At 38.6% G+C, this 17808-nt stretch overlaps 1 protein-coding gene across 1 annotated transcript; it reads left to right on the top strand.

Moving 5' to 3' along the window:
• The first annotated feature begins 1535 nt into the window (after positions 1-1535).
• engase (endo-beta-N-acetylglucosaminidase) lies at positions 1536-17426 on the top strand. Its single transcript, XM_044331467.1, has 14 exons — positions 1536-2231; positions 3044-3123; positions 3299-3500; positions 4088-4236; positions 4386-4540; positions 5553-5701; positions 5944-6115; positions 8618-8724; positions 8874-8985; positions 10167-10354; positions 10464-10606; positions 11693-11780; positions 13023-13134; positions 14193-17426. The coding sequence occupies exons 1-14, from the start codon at positions 2131-2133 to the stop codon at positions 14592-14594; spliced, it is 2160 nt and encodes a 719-aa protein (XP_044187402.1). The 5' UTR covers positions 1536-2130; the 3' UTR covers positions 14595-17426.
• Positions 17427-17808: the final 382 nt, after the last annotated feature.

Genomic DNA, 17808 nt, shown 5'->3' with positions numbered 1-17808 from the left:
CCAGCAGATTCCAGGTACAACATCTGAGGTCTCTGTCCAGAAGTGCGCAGTCCTAGGAACAGCTAAGATACTGCGCAGAACCCTCAAACTCCCAGGTCTCTGGTAGAGGACCTGAGCTTGAGAAAGACACACCACCACCCCCCATGGGAGGGGGGTGAGAAGGGGATTATCATATATATATATATGGAGCACAAAAAATAACATGAATAAATAGATAAATAAATGTAGAAATACAGAAATGGCCTAAATAAAAGATTATTTATGTAAGTTTAGAAAATAAATCCAAGACATTAAAATTATTTCCTTTTTCATTACCAACATGTATTTATGTTTTATTTGTTTATGCTTATGTTATTTTTTTGCTCATATATCTATAATTTTTCTTTTATCTTGTCTCAATACATTTTATGTATTGAATTTTTAAATTTAATTTTAGAACTACTTTGTTTATTTCATTATTATTATCTTATCCTTGTTCTACTTTTATTCTTATATGTCGTATTTGTGGGAGCAAACGCCAAGGCACATTCTTTGTATGCTGCATATTTGGCTAATAAAGAGATTCTGATTTTGATGTCTTATAAGCTAAAACACTTTGAACTATTGAAAGGTGTTACTATAATAAACCTGCCTTACCTTACTTTGCCTTCACTACTAACACTTCAGCTGACACCTCAACTCCTTTCAGTGCTTACACTTCAACAGCTGATACTTCGCAACACTTTAAGTGATTCAGCTTCAACCATAACTCTCATACAACAACTCGGGCAAATAATTACATTAATTTTACATAATTACATAATTAAAATTGCATAATTACATTTGAAAACATTTTAACCTTTTTACATAGTTGTAAAAGCTCCAAACAACAAAAGAATTAAGACCTTTGATAAACTTAGAATGTTTCTGGTGCAATTCTTCATCTTTCGCTTGCACTTTAAAATTTAGACATTTTTAGCTCATTCATTTATTCTTGCAAGACTTTTAAATCTTGTTCACATATAGGGGATCATTCAGACTCATATAATAACATATATGTCTATGATGTGATCTAAATGCACCTAAGTTACTGACCTCACTGATTAATTGTAAGCTTACAACTTACAATTTCATTTAGCAGGGGCTTTATCCAGAGTGACTTACATCTGAGAGCTGATACAACACAAGCAGGGATCTAGTCAGGACAACAGAGAACAACACGAGAAAGTGTCATAAAGTGAAATTTTAGTCCTATAGGACGTAGGTGCCAACAGGCAGTGCACAGAGATAATGCATAGAGTGAATAGAAGCAGATTTTTTTTTTTTTTTTGGTTCTGAATGTTTGTTTTTTGTTTTGTACTTTTTTCTCTTCCTTCAGTCCAAGTGCAGGGGAGTTTGGGAAAGAGCTGGGTCTTTAGTCTTTTCTTAAAGACTGAGGGACTCTGCGGATTGAACAGAGTTTGGTAACTCATCCCACCACCAGGGGACTACAGAAGAGCAGCACACAGCACTGTTGCTTATGTACCCTGCGTTAACGCTCCTTTGGTCTCTTGCTGGAGACTAATCTCCTTCGAATAAACGGGTCTGGTCTGCACAATAACAAAAGATTGGCTCCTTTGTCCAGCTGGCCTCAGTCCATCATCTCATGGACAACTAACTGCAAAATTCCTCTAAAACAAACAGTAATATAAACAAAGTCGCTAAACAGAGTTAACTGCAATGTAATATGCTAAAAACTAAACTTCATCAATAGCAATTTCTTTTAAAGAAACACAATAGTTTAAGGTACACGTATACAAAATAAGTGGGTGTTTTACATCGCTTGTTTAGTTACATGCTTTTGCAGGTTGTACATTCTGTATCATGGCTTTGTGTCACGTTTTGTTGGAGCTTTTTTTTAAAAAAATTTATCTACATTTTGCTTTCACTCTGAAGGAGTGGGGTCGGAAGTCCTAGCTGTCATTGGGTAAATGCTAGCTTAGATCATGAGTGTATTGGCTTGGATCAGCCGGGGGGACGAACTCTCGCGAGTGCGGTTAGGGTTAGTGTTAAGGTTAACGTACAAATCTCGCGAGATCTCGAGCAATCTGTTTCCTTGTTACTCGTACAGTCTGTGAATACTTCCATGGTTTCTCTGTTAAATGTAATGAAATGTCATCGACTGTGGATGTAAACAAGCTTCCCCTTAGAAGGAAACGTGAGGACGGAGGAGATAACGACGATGTGACAAGTGACACAACTGAACCCAGCCGGTATTGTTTTGCTCAGTTACTTCCAACACATGACAGCACTTACTAGCTGCTTGAGCTCCAAGCAGGCGCTTCTTCTTCTTCTTCTTCTTCTTCTTCTTCTTTTTTTTTTTTTTTTTAACTAATTTAGAGTTTTGACAATATTTACCAGCCTCAGTCACTTTCAGGGGTAGCTAGTTAGTGAGTTAATCTATTGCATCATAGCATTTTAAAACGAATAGGTCCATATCTACGTATTTTTACACTTTGAATCATTATCAACAGTGTTGCGAGGTACAATAGAAAGTGGCCAATCTTGACAAATTGTGTTTATAATAAGCCATCAAGTCTGCAGTTATAAATAAATCAAAATTGCTAATACAAGGATTGTGGTCAAGAGTTTCCACAAGCCTTTTCAAGAAGGTAAGCAAGAGGGGTTTTACACAATCTGCCAACCCAAAAGTTGTATTACTGGGTAAAAGGCCATCTAGAAAACATTAATAAGTGATTTATTAACCATTAACTTATGAATTGTTCATAAGAGTATGTTAATATAAAGTTGTACCACAATGTTTAAGTGGATGAAATTTGTATAATGTATCAGACATAACACAGCTCCATAAATTTGAGGGACTTACAAGAGATAGGTTTTTTAAAATGGTCCAAATCTGTGCAGCAGAGGCTGAAACATCCTGACTTTTAGTCCCTAGTATGGAATAATATCCAAAAACACTGGATCCTACAATTCCCATAAGGCAACTCAATAACATTGTCATTAGAAAAATGAAACATTGCACATTCATGGTATTTAACACATCAGTTTGTTCTTTCAGCAGGTTGACGTCTTGTTTGGATCAACCCATGGATTCAAGCAGTATCCATGAAGTAATCAAGTATATACGCTCACCACTACCAGGTTAGTGACTTCATCACCAATGGTTCATCTGTTAAGACAGTGTAGACATCCAACTACAAGAAATTTGTCATGCTCCTCTTAAATGTTCCAGTATTGCATCAACAACACACACTATCTGATGAATGCCAACTGTATTTAAATATTAAATATTAAATAAATATCCTCTCCCTCGTAGTCAAACATTATGATCTTGACACTACTGAACCAATCAGCTGTGGTCTTCAGAATTTGGATGAGCTGTTGTCCTGGAAACGAAGCGATGCAAATCCCTTTAACGTGGCAATTGTCCCTCTGGCGCCTCGGGAGCCTTCTCTGGCCAGTAGTCCACGTCGGACCTTGGTGTCTCATGACATGATGGGTGGCTACCTAGATGACAGGTATGGATGCATATTTAGGGCTAAATAAAAAGTTGGTGCCATAACAAAACTTGCCCCAGACCAATAGTACAAAGACACCGGTGTACACATGCTTCTGGCCATGTAATGTATCTTTAAAGTCCCCCTCCACTCAAAAATCTGTTTTGCTCACTGTTGCTGCACTTTGATGTTTGAGCTTCATTGTGCAGAGTGATGTATGTGAAGAGTTTTCACATTCATCTGCTAGAGGAGGAAAGTTTACCTCAAATCTCAGTATAAAACGTCTACCTGTGCAGATGATTTGTGACATCACAAGTAGTTTGGAAGCCAATCACGATCAAGTACACAATTTACACAACTGTGGTGGTGAACTGTGGAGCCTGCAGTGCACATAGACTGAGAATGGACTTTTCAGTGAAGTAGGAGACATCTTGTGTCCAGCAAATGACTTCTCTCTAGGTATTGAGAAATCGATATTGTTTTGAATGGACACTGCACTAGTTCATTTCTAATGGAGATTACTGTATTCCCACTATCTTTCTTGATCTTGTACCTACAGTCACATCCATGTACTGTAACACCATGTCATGCTTTCTTCTGTTGTTAAGGTTTGTACAGGGGACAAACGCAGTAACTCCTTATGCCTTCTACCACTGGCAGTACATTGATATTTTCAACTACTTCACTCACAAAATGGTGACTATTCCTCCTGCTGTGTGGACCAATGCTGCACATAAACATGGAGTCGTTGTTCTCGGTGAGCCAAAACCCACCTGAAAATGTATTTTATATTTGAAATATCGGGTATCAAGATTTGAAAAAAATTCAGCTTTCTTAATCAGGCTTCCTGTCCTTGTGTCTGCTCTGAAATATGACATCTCATGCTGCGATTGACCTGCTCTCCAGGTACGTTCATCACAGAGTGGACAGACGGAGCGGTGGCGTGCGAGGCCTTCCTAAAAGATGAGGAGTCTTACCGAGCAGTGGCTGATAAACTAGTACAGATCAGCCACTGCTATGGCTTCGACGGCTGGCTCGTTAACATAGAGAACTTACTCAGTGTGAGTACGACTTTTATACAGGCCCTCACCACAATACAACCCATTGCTTACACTTACATGCTTAGACATTCTAACCAAGTGTTTAGATCTACTTCTAAGAAAGAATTTTACCATTTCTCATCAAGTTAAGCTCTTGCCAATGTTGCCAATGTTGATAGATAAACCATCATGACAGTTTAGCATTGTGTTTTCAGCCCCTCACTTGTGCATACATCCTTGGCAGTTAAATGTAAATAGGAAGCCCATCTAAACCAGTCCATGCTCCAGGCTTCAAGAGCTATATGCATTACACCAACATATCTTCTACTGTGTGTCAGCACAGAAAAAGGCGGTTAATTTTAGTTTAACATCCCTTCCTTGTCTGTTAAAACAGTATATAAGTAGCCCGAAAAAGAAGTATATGCTGCTTGCTCCTTTGAGTTCCGGTAACAGATGTTTTCTGGCTTGAATTGTATTACTCATTGTTAATGTCATGTACTTGTATTTGTATGTATTTATCTGTGGCTCAGCAGCTTGGTATGACTGCTGGTCAACATAGCCTAGTATTTATGAGCTGTGATCGAATTTCTTGCTCTGTTATAAAAGACACAGATCACACATCGATATTTTAGTTCTACCACAGCTAGATGACTTTGAGACAAAACTTTGTTGCTGTGTGTACAATGATGCAGCTAAAAAAAAAGTGCAGTTATTTGGCTGACACAATGAGATTTGACAGGGGGGCTCATCAACTGATGATTCGAATCATTGAGGGGCAGTCGTAAAAGTTAGTATTATAGCACTGAAAGTAATTGTTTTGATTGTTAATTTCAATAAGTGTTAATCTGACCTATAACTTCCTTCTCTCGATAAAAATTAACAACAGTAATGCTCTAAAATTGACTCATAAACAGCATTAAAGATGTTACAGCAGACAGTGGATGTTCCTTGTCTTCAACATCTTTACCTTCATCATGTAGTATGTCATGTCCTGTAATGCAAACAGATTGTGCATGTTGCCCTCTGCTTTCAGGTGGTTGCGGTGAAGAACATGCCTTTGTTCCTGTGCTATCTGAGGGACCAGATGCACGAGCGAGTCCCCGGCAGCCTGGTCCTGTGGTACGACAGCGTGATCGAGAACGGGCAGCTAAAATGGCAGAATGAACTAAACCAGTCCAACAGGTAGAGAAAGAAAGACATTTATGGCTTGATGCCTTCCAATCAGAAACCAGATATGACTAGTCAGGTCTGTCTGGAATGAAAATATCTTCTATGGTTTAAAAATGTTAAAATTAATATTATCTGGCCGTTTGGATCTTTAGACCTTACATTATTAAAGATGATTTTAATAATTTTGTCTGGTCATTAATAGCCAGGCTATCAAACACTTCTCCTCTTCATCCATATCCATCTCTCCATAACAGGATGTTTTTTGATGCTTGTGATGGCTTCTTCACCAACTACAACTGGACGGAGCAGAACCTGGAGTTGATGAAGAACTACAGTGGGATCCAAGGCCGCCAGGCTGACGTCTACATCGGAGTGGACGTGTTTGCCCGAGGCGAGGTGGTGGGAGGAATGTTTGAAACAAATAAGGTAGGCAGTGGGGATGATATGTGTCTGTTAATGAATATGAAGAACCTTGAGTTTGTGTGTAACCCCTCGGATTTATCTATTGTCTCCCTGGAGAAGACACTGCAGTAGACTATACCAGTATTTTCATATTTTTAGCATGTTTTCTACATTTCACATATACTTTATATCAACGTTTTGCATTACATGCAGTAGATGTTCAGAAACATGCCGTTGTGTTTCTTTTTGAATTGTTCCATTCATTTCAGTGCAACGTGAAAAGACATGAGAGTGTTGTGTGGTAATGCTGGTAAATGTGGAGACTGGTCTGAAACATTGACACTGCTTTTCTACCACGGCTGTAGTCAGGATTTTTGAAATACTGGAGGTTCCCGCAGCAGAATCCCACCCACCAAAGAGGTTTTTGACTAGGCGCCAACCATACGTATACGTTTTTGCAGTATTTTAAAAAAAATCACAAGCTATCACATTTTATTTATTAATTGAACCGTTCAGTTATATTTTCTACAAATGATATCTCTCTACATCATGGTGTAAAAGCTGTCTCTATACTCACTTACAAGAACATAAAGAACACTATACAATTCTGGTGGAGAATACAAAATGTTTTTGTTTTTTTTAATTTAGCACTTTTTGACCTAAAATCAGACAAATGTTTTTATGTTTAAAATATTTGATTAAAAAACCCCAAACACAATCAGCCACAATGGTAGAATGTAAACTCTATGATGGAAAAGTAACACACACCAAGGGCTGATCACTGGAAGTAGACTTGAAAGTAGGAAAAAAGTGTCACACACTCTGACCTCATATACATTTCTCTTTTATTAAGAGGTGAAGTCTGGTCTCTTAATATAGGCCACACCCTAGTAACACATCTGATGGCAATTATGTAAGCATAATTATCACTAGGCCACACCTTGGTAACACATCTGATGGTGATTAGATAATCATGATTATCTAATCACCATCAGATGTGTTAGTAGGGTGTGGCCTATATCCACATACCAGTGCTTGTGTCCTACCGTGACTGTTGATCTTGAAGGCCTGAGGGCCGAAACCTCATCTTAATAAAAGAGGAATGCATATGGAGCCAGAGTGAGCAAGACTTTTTTCCTACTCAGAATGTAAACTTGGTCATGCCATAATGCCTCATCATTCTGAAAGATACATTACCTTGGTGTCCTCAGTGACCCTGATTTCTATACAAACTAACACAACTTCAGCAGGAAAAGCCAACCTTACCTAACTCAAGCAGGTTTCATAGCATACTGAAATAAAGTGAAAATAATGGCAAAAATATGTTAAAAACACCAAACACTGCTAGTGTACCAGAAAATCAAATTTAACTAATTTTAACTATACTGAGCTTAGACTAAAAAGTCCAGATATTTTGGTGGGCATCTTAACCCCTGAGCTACAGGGGCACCCCCTTATCGTAGACTCTGAATCTTCAGAATGTTCTCTTTATTAATTTAGACTTGAGGCTAAAGGTTATTTTGACATCAGGCTCCTATATTTAACAACCTGCTTGAAGAACTTAGCCTAGCTACCCTTTAGATTTTAGATTACACCTATTATTGCCTTGAATTTTTGTACAGACATTCATGGTACCAAGAGAATGAATCCTAATGATTTTAGTGGCTTTTCTGTAAGTGCTGCCATGAGGTTGATTTGAGAGAAATCTCTGCATTACTGTATGGATTGCCATGAAATTTGGTAAACACATTCATGTTCCCCTCAGGATGAATTGTAGTAGAGTTGATAATCCCTTAACTTTTCATCTAGTGCCAACATCAGGTCAAAATATTTTGTCCGCTACTTCTGGTTCATGACCAGGAACCATCAGTCTGCACTGTGTTTAGTCCTAATTAGCTAATATTATCATGCTAACACACTAAACTTAAATGTAAAAGTGGTAAAAAAATGACCTGCTAAACATCAAAATGTTAACATTGTCATTGTGAGCATGTTAGCACGCTGATGTTAGCGTTTAGCTCAAAGCAGTTTGGTTCAGTACAGTCACACAGACCTGCTGGCTGTAGACTCCTAGTCTTCTTATAATAATATAATTATTTATATAGCACTTTTCAAAGTTACAAAGTGCACAAAAGAAAGAAAAAATAATTAAAAACAGCAATTTAAAACAAAAAAACCAAACAAGATCATAAAACAGGAAAATAAAATTAAGTTACACAAAAATATAAACTGTCAAAAGAAGGATAATAAAACACAGCAATATATCCAACATTCATAAAAGCTTCCTGATAAAAAAGGTATATAACATTTTCTATAACTACTATTAGTTATTGACATATTTATTTTACTCACTTTCCTTTTGAATCTGTCAACCAAATTTTCCTTTTTTTGTGTGTTTCACTTTTTAGAGTTTGATTTGTTGTCATCCAGATAAAGAGGACCACACACTATCCAGCCATCCGTCCGTCCATCCAGAATGGAACACATCACTGATAGCGTGCACCTTCTTGTTTTGCTTCTCTACAGGCACTAGAAATCATCCGAAAACACAACTTCTCTGCAGCCATCTTTGCTCCAGGCTGGGTGTACGAGACCCACGAAGATAAGACAGAATTCCGCCAGAATCAAGACAAGTGAGATCAACACAATATTTACACTGACTTAAATAGATACATAACTATTGGCTTACAAAGCAGAAGGAAAAGCTGAGGCAATGTGTATTGGTTAATAAAGCAATGAATAGATTGAGACTGAGATGTTTTTGAACCTTTCTGGTCTGCAGGTTCTGGGCTCTTCTGTCAGACTACCTGTACATCCATCGGCCAGCGTCACCTCTCCCCTTCATTTCCTCCTTCTGCCAAGGCTTTGGGAAGGCTATCTACTGGAGAGGACAGGTACTGAAGTACATTACATTATTCTGTCATTGCTGTGCATTTGCTCCAAGTATTTAGTTTGCTTTTGTTGATTAAAATCACCAAATTGTCAGGGGAATGACATTACTCAGCTCAGCTTCCAAAACCCAATTTCCACCAAAATATCCAAAACTTTGAATGAAACTCCCACCTGTGCGTTGTGCGCTGCACTCACCACCAAAATAACACACAGATAAGCAAGATACTAAACTGCTTGAGCGCTGCCTGCACTTGTTATGCAACAAAAATAAGGCCCAGAGTCCTTATTAACCCAGAATCCATAGCTAATTAGGCCTACTTAAGACAGTCAGCACACAGCAGTTGACCAGCTTTTTGCAATCATTGAATTTAAGGCCCTTCTATACACTGTGCAAGTTTGTTGAACATTGACAATTGTGAGAAAAGCCAGGGTAAATATTTGGTCATCAGTCCTAAATAGCATTGTTAAATTCTGACTGTGTTTGAAATTTTGGACCAAATTCTCACAATGTGACTGCTGCTACAACCCACGTCTACAAACCAGTCAGAATATATCATGAAATGCACTCTGGTTTACACCAACATTATAAGCACCATCTTTGAATAAAGTAAAAAAAAAAAAAAAAACAGACCGGCGCAATGGCAAAAGCTTGCACAGTCAAATTTTAGTAGACCCATTTCACACAATGTGACATAAGATGAACTAGCAAGATCACTGAAGTCTGTCTGATAGATCTGAGCCATAGTGTGCCTTTGTTCATCCAGCCTATGGGGTAAACATCACCTACTATTACACTTTACAGCATGTCTGATGTAAATGTAGACATCCCAGTATAAGGGAAACGTCCATAAATTACAAGATACCTTATATTTCCAAATAGTTAAAAGCTTGGTCCATCCATAATCCCAGTTTTCCACCATTACAAAGCCCTTCTGGTCTGGTCTACCTAAGAAGTCTGTGGGCCAACAACTGTTATTTCAGAGTTACCTCTGTGACACACTTGTTGGATATGAGTCTGCCTGTCAGACCCTTTAGATCACCTGGTACAGGCTTACTGGCTGTTGTAAGGGTTAAATTAAAAGTTGGGGAAGTTGTTTAATTTTTAATCTCCAAGCTGCTAGAATATGTGATACTTTGGATGTGCTCCAATATTAACATATTGTATTATTTTGCGTGTATGCAGTGTGAGGTGAACAGGAGCTGGTTCAACCTGACGGCCCAGGAGATCCAGCCCTTGTACTACCACAAGGAGCTGGAGGGCCAAGGCTGGCTGAGGAGCCGCGGCTGCCCGGAGGATGCCTGGAATGGAGGCTGCTCACTGCTGCTGGATGGCCTCATCCCTGCTGCTCACACATCTCCAGTTTCTGCCACGTATGTGTGTGTTTTTCTGCTCACCTTTACTTCATTTTCACCTACTGAAGAAAGCGAGTGTGTCTGCAATGGGCACCACTGTTCTTTGTGTCTGTTGTGTATCTTGCAGGATCTTCTCCCTCCATGTACCGCTTCCACACAAGACCCTAGTGAGCCTCATCTATAAGCCATCTGCTGGGATCACGGTCTCCCTGGAGCTCAAGACAACAGACGCCAGTCTTTGCACACACATGGACGTCCAGGATGTCAAATGTGAGTTTTTTACAGTCCGTCCATCAACCAAAACCCCCACAACAGCCCTGCAAAAGAAACCCAGCTATAATTAAATGTGAGGCAATTTTAAAGGGGCACTCCACCAATTTTACACATGGTAAGTGAGTCTGTCTTTTGTGGCTCAGGGAGCTTTTTAAAGTGTGAGGAAATAACTGTAATGATGTCTTAGTGATGTCATCAGGATTGGGGTTGAGACTTCAGATTTTTAACAGAAAGTCTGTGTTACACATGGGGGTATTGGAGTTGAAAAGACATGAGCATTTACCAGGCAGAGAGGGTCTGATTACAGACACTATTGAGTTGCATTATGGGAAGTGTAGGATCCAGCAATTTGGAGCTTGACCTATATTAGCAGGTGCAAGTCATGATATCTTCGGACATTCTTTTTTAAATCTGTCTCTTGCAAGTCCCCAAACTTTATGGCAGGGTTTTCCCTGCCTTTGTATTAGTGGCCACCGCCTTTGATGAAAATTCCAGCTTGTGATGTTGACGGAATGAAAAAGGTGGAACTCAACTGCGAGGGAAGTGCAGCACCCGGACAGTCTCCATCGCGCACACGCTAGAGTTATCTTGTAATTCATCAACTTCATGTCAAACCATTTTCTGGGTTCTTAATACAAATACTGATACTGCAGAATTTGTTGTTTTGCTGATTTCCAACAGCATTTGATGCTCTGCGTTGTGAAATTTGTCTTTTTACATTTACATTTTACATTTTGTCATTTGCTTCATACAGCAATTTGGGGGTGATTGTTATGCTAATGATTATTATTATTATGCTAATAATCAAATCACAACACACAGCTACTTATGAACAGGCGGTATTCATCGAGTTGAAATGGGCAATTTACAAGTTTGTGCAATTTAGAGAGTTTGGTGAATCTCACTTGGAACAATAGTAGGAACAAGCCTCACAAAAAAACAACAACAGTAAGAGAGGTTTAGGATAAGAATACAGAAATGTTTTTGCATGAGGTCCACTGTATTTTTAGAATATCCAACTTATTGCCACTTATTATCCAGTTATTGCCAAGCACTAACTGTTTGTGTTTTTTATGTCTGTAGTGACTAGCACATTTCCTGAGGTCCTGGATGAAGAGCACCAGTTGCGTCAGCTGTGTGGGGACTTGAATCCAGAGGGTTGGGCTGTCAGGTGAGGCATTCTAACAAATAATATAAGTTGATGGACTCCATTACAGGGTCGTCTACAGGGTGCATCCCAAGTCTCTTAAATTGCATCCATGTTTCCCTCTCTTGCATCTTTTCCTTGCTTCTTAGTCCCTCCCACTGTGGATGCAAGGAGAGAGGCAAGGAAACCAAGCAAGGAGAGAGGAAACGAGGAAATGTGTTTTTAGAGACATGAGATGTCCTCTCCTCTGAAGCGTCACGTGAAGTGACGTCTGTTTCTGATGACAGCGACAGCTGATCACAGCTGGATCAGCTGTCAGTCTGATTTAACAGCTGTAGAAACTTCTGATGGAGTTTGTGTCTGCACACATGCGCACTGTGCTGACACTAATAAAGATTCACAGTTATCACCGCTAGAGTAGCTGTTTCCTCTCTGCAGCCTATTACCTGTTTAACAAACACCTAAATAACAACCTGCATTCTGCATTTATACTGTGTCCTGCTCAGAGGCACAGGAACCATTTCTACTCGCAGAATGCGTTTATACTATTTATTGATTATTTGTATTTTTTGATATGATCGGGGTGTCTTCTGAACACTGGAAAATATGTATTTGGCTAAACGTTTCAGGGAAAATGGAAATTATGAAACTAATATCAAACCCAACGCTCAGGAATTTCCAGCCCCACTGAATGGAAATGACGATAAATGATGTAAAATATAAATGTGTTTAACTGTTATTATGGATAAAGTTAAAGTCAAGAAGAGTCTGTCTGTCAGTAAGAAACAGTTTAATGGAGGAAATAACATCATGAAAAGAAAAATCTTTCTAATAAATGAAGAAAATTGTTTATGGTTCTTTTGTTGATCAGACCGACAATTAACAGATTTTTAACCATATGATGAATCAGAAAACAAGTAAAACATAAAACTTGGGAATGATACACTTAAATTTAATCTATAATCTGTCTCCACTTTGCTATGAAACTGCAGTGATGTATCAGATCAGTCTGATCAGCTGCAGCGTCCAATCAATAACTGATATCCAATAAGGGGGCGTGTCGGCTCTCGTGTTTCCTCGCTCCTCAGAGATCCCTCCTCACTCCTCGACCCTCGCTCCTCGGAGCAGAAATAGGACACTTGGGACGCCTGTCAAAACGGCGCACCAGGAACAACTTCCGGTTCAGGCGAGGAGCGAGGAGAGATGAAATAAGAGACTTGAGATGTACCCTAAGTCTTTCTGTCCTCTTCATGTCACTGTGTGCAGGTGTTCGCAGTTGGATCTTCGTGGCTGTGCTCTCAGAGAAGTTTGTTTCAGCATCCAGCGGGATGGAGAGCCCCAGGACACACCTTTCACCTGCAGGGTGGGAGAAATCATGGTGAGACAGTGGCAGCCAGCAGTGTTCAAAGTGTTCTCTACACTGCATGTTGTTAGAGAGCTAGATAAAAGCTGCCACCATAGACACATGCCCTGAATGGGGTGACAGAAGACCCTGTGATGTGACATGTTGACCACAACTATACAGCAGTACACATAAATACACTGTTTATTATTAGTGTGCTTGACCTCAGAGATGCTCTATTCTTGTTTTTATATCTTTATTTATTAGGACTGTCATTATGGACACTGATGTGAATTTGAGATATTTAACATTTTTTCCCACTAAAATGAACTCCTACATTGACATTTCAACTGCTTTCATCTCTTCAATGCTAACACTTCGAATGACGCTTCACCTGACGTCTTTCAGTTTATTCACTTGAACTGGCTCCAGTTTATTTCACTGTTGACTTCCACTTCCAGCTCAGTTGATCACCTTCAACTTCAACTGAGATCTCAACTTCAGTTCCTTTCAACTCTTACATTTCAACTGATGCTTCAACTTCACTCTGTGCTTATACTTAAAGTGACACTTGAACTTCATTCAGGGCTTACCTTTAAACTCCTTTCACACTTCACAGTTCTTTCAACTTTCAATATTTGTATGTTGACTTCCACTTTAAACTTTCGGTTTTTCAGCTATTTCAGACTTCAGACGACATTTCTTCTTTCAATGCTTACATTTATAATTTTGCTTCAAGTCCTTTCAGGTCTCAGGTCTTCACCTCTTAACGACAACAAAAACATTATCCTACCTCATTTCAGGGTTTGAACTCACATTTGAACTGAAACTTCAATTTCTTTCAACACTTCCATTTTAATGGCTATTTCAATTTCTTTCAGTGTTTGCATTTCTACTGCCACTTCAACTGCTTCAGGATTTCAACTTTCAAATGTTTCAACTGCAAAATTTCAACAGCAAGCAGATTTACATTTTTCCTCAGAAAATGTGACATTTTGTATTTATAAATGTAATACACCTTAAACTGAAATACTTGACATTTCCTCCCTTTTTACTTGTTCTTGTCTGTCTCCTCCCCTGTCACTCTCTACAAGTTCCTGGATGTAGCCGGTCTGCAGGTGCCTCCTCAGATGGTTCAGGGTTTGTGCATATATGACGTGGTGTGGCTGCGTGGTGCTGGCACCTTACTGGAGTCCACCTCCCCCTGCCTGCACCTCAATGCCACTCTGCACTGGGACTTCCCAACTGACATCATACGCCACTTCAAGGTGTACTGGCGACAGCTGAGAGGACCCGATCCCCGAATCCCTGCAGGTCAGCTGGTTCTGGTGGGCAGGGCATATTCTAATCTGTTTAGGGTAACGGAGCTGGCAGTGCCGGAGCCCCCCGGCCTGCTGGAGCTGGTGGTGGAGCCAGTGATCAGGAAAGGCTTCCAGGTCCCAGAGAGCCACTGGGGAAGAAGAAGCCTCAGCTACTCAGAGGACTCGACACAATGACTTTGCACAAATGTTATCAGGCTGCTGCTCCTCGACTCTTCCATAAATGGTGCTGTAAGCGTGGCTCTGATGTTACACTCAACATTTCCAAGTTGGAGCACAATAGCCTACAAATTTTGTAGGAAAATGAAATGGAAAACTTAAGAATATGGAATGAAAGTCTGGGAATATTGAATGAAAGATATTTGCTTAAATGTGGTGACATCAAACTGGCGCTATGTTTTGTTTCAGATAGGTAATGTTAGCCTATCACACAGGTCATACGTAGGTAGCTGTGAGCATTTATAAACCACTAGTTTGCAAGTGTTTACTGTGTATACTATGTATTTTTAACAGCAAGGACATCACCCAGATGATTCGATGTTATGTCAACAAGTAAAGTGTCACTGGCAACTAAAGCGTAATTAACGTTTTTAGGGTTATGTATACCATAAGCAATTCACAGCACTTGGTTAAAGGTAGGGAAGGATTTTAGTCTTGATTAAATATTGACAAAGTCAACAGTTACTATATGTGCTGACTTTGTCAATATTTAATCAAAACCATGACCTTTCCTTAATGTGATCCAAAGTGTTCTTGTGGTCTAAACCTGAACACATGCAGGGTACAGCATGTAAAGTCCAGTCTCCAGTGTCAAAGACCTGTGCTTTGAATGCTTGCCAACCACTCCAACCACATCTCCATGACTCTTTGTGAATAAGAAATGTTCTCGATGAACATACTATGCACTGAAATTATGTTTCCTTAAAAACCATTTAGTTGTATATACAGTAGCAACAAACACAATAAAATCAAGTAATTATATTCCTTTTTAAGTTGGATAACAATCAGCTTAATTAATCTTTGTTGATAATGGCTTATTTACAGCACACAACTCATTAAAATACACACACACGGTTTGTACAATCTGCATCTTCACTTTCATTCCATATTCTCAAGTTTCCCATTAAATTTTCTCATAAATAATTTCCTGAACATCATGCTATATCCTGACTTCTCATCACTGTCTGGTTGACTACTGGTAAAAAGTGAGCCTACTAACCAAAGAACATGATGAACAGGATCATCTGCTTGAATTATTCTGTCAAGCTTTGTTTCACCCAGTTAAACCAATTCTAAATTGTCTTTTGACAGAAAAAAAAAACATTCCAACTGAAGGTCACCTTACTTGCTTTTTCTCAAGCTTTCAACCCTATCACATGGGGTCCTTATCAGTGGGGGTTTGCATAGTCGTTGTGTAAGCTTCACTTAAGCCAACACAGGTGAGAAGTACTGCAAGTGCTATAGATGAAATCATAACAGCTATGGAGCTCACATGTTAACAGATACATCCCCATGACAACTGAGCACACTCCATCCACAGATGAAGACCTTCTGATTATGGTTGAAAGCTTTGAAGAAGCCAGGAATAAAGGAATAGTTTGACATTTTGGGAAATACCGTTATTTACGAAGTGTATTTCCCAATGTTGAGCTATTTGAAGATGAGATGTTGTAATATCAGTGATGTTATTGTTAACTGATTATCTATCTAGACTGAACAGATTTATATTGACTTAGTATGACTTATATAGATATAAATGCAATTAAGAAGATTAACTGTCTGATCTAACTGGCAATTATAAAACATCAGAATAACTAACCTACCAAATATACATTTAGTATAGCAACAAATCATTATATGTGGATTTGGTTCATTTCTTATGCAGTATATACACCTTTTGATTCACAAATGTGCTTTATAAACTGTATGTTAGATATGTGTATACAATACTAACTATTGAATGAAGTCAGACAATGTTCTGGTGAACATTACGGAGAATGTTCAGCAAAAAATTGTGTATAACTGAAGGAAATTTTCAAAAACTGTTCGGAAAGACTTTTTTTGAAAATTGTTATAGAAGTATAAAACATACATGTAAGATTTGTTAACAGTACTAAAAGAAACCCACAAGATTTAAATTGTTTTATGAAGACATTGAGATTACTTCAAATACAGGCACTACCTTGTTGGACGTGTAGCTATGCAAGTAAAGATACTGTATGAAACGGATTTGCTAAGCTCCGTGTATAAATATTGATATGTGATGTCTTTGGCAACCTCAGCTACTCCACCACCTCACTATAATACAATACCCTACAATATGTGATCACCAGGAGTAGGGCTGGGCAATATATGAATATTAAATTGATATTGCGATATGAGACTAGATATTATCTTAGATTTTGGATATTGTGATTTGGCATAAGTGTTGTCTTTTCCTGGTTTTAAAGGCTACATTACAGTGTTGTAATGATTGTTCTAGTTGTTCTATTATTTGCCTTTACCCACTTAGTCATTATATCCACATCACTGATGATGATTTATCAAAAATCTCATTGTGTAAATATTTTGTGAAAGCACCATAGTCATCCTTACAATATCGTTGCAATATCGATAACGAGGTATCTGGTCAAAATTATTGTGATATTTGATTATGTCCATATGGCCCAGCCCTAACCAGGAGTTTATTTCAACTCAGTCATACTCAGAGGTAGTTCACTAAATGCAGTTCAGACATTTCAGTTTAACTTCTCATAACAGCTGGCAACACCAGTGATCATTCAGGTGCATCACTGTAAAGGAGTGAATGCTCGTGCAATTTTATATTTTTCTTAATTTAGATCAATTTGTCTTCATTTTGTCTCTCTGTTGATCATTGTGAAAAAAAGCATTATTCATTGTGATTCACTGTTTTACAAAAACATACTGAAAACATCCAGGGAAGTAGGGGACAGGGTGAATACTTTTTATAGGCAATGTAAACAAATTAAAGCTGAAAGTCACAACTTCCACCTCTATAGTTTCTGTTTTATTTCACTACAAATGACTAAATACTAGCTGACTGTAAATAGAGCCATGCTAGCAGCTCTGTGAGGGTTTACTTGGGCACAGCTGTGATTTGACCTAAATGTTAATGCCAGCATGCAATTTCTATTTGTTTGGTATCCCTTTTCATGTCAGGAATGGGGTTTGACAGGCTGGCATATAATCTCCACTCTTTGGATGACTTACTTAGACAGTAAAATTCCTGTAATACCGGTATTTGTTTTCAATAATCAAATATCATCAACTTTTCCATGACATTGAGGCAGTTAATTTAGAGGTTAATATCAGATTAACAAAGTTTTATCTCCCTAAAAATGCAACAGTTAGTCTAAGAAAATGTGAAGAG

This window comes from Thunnus albacares, chromosome 17 (genome assembly GCF_914725855.1).
Source record: "Thunnus albacares chromosome 17, fThuAlb1.1, whole genome shotgun sequence".
In the NCBI taxonomy this organism is placed as follows: Eukaryota; Metazoa; Chordata; class Actinopteri; order Scombriformes; family Scombridae; genus Thunnus; species Thunnus albacares.
This window is presented reverse-complemented; position numbering and strand designations above follow the sequence as displayed.

What these genes read in the sequence shown, in the direction of transcription:
- engase (XM_044331467.1), top strand. Translation starts at nt 2,131, where the DNA reads ATGTCATCGACTGTGGATGTAAACAAGCTTCCCCTTAGAAGGAAACGT. An exon ending in ACATGGAGTCGTTGTTCTCG is followed by an intron (nt 4,237 to 4,385) that starts GTGAGCCAAAAC and finishes CCTGCTCTCCAG; the next exon opens with GTACGTTCATCACAGAGTGG. An exon ending in TTCCGCCAGAATCAAGACAA is followed by an intron (nt 8,725 to 8,873) that starts GTGAGATCAACA and finishes TCTGGTCTGCAG; the next exon opens with GTTCTGGGCTCTTCTGTCAG.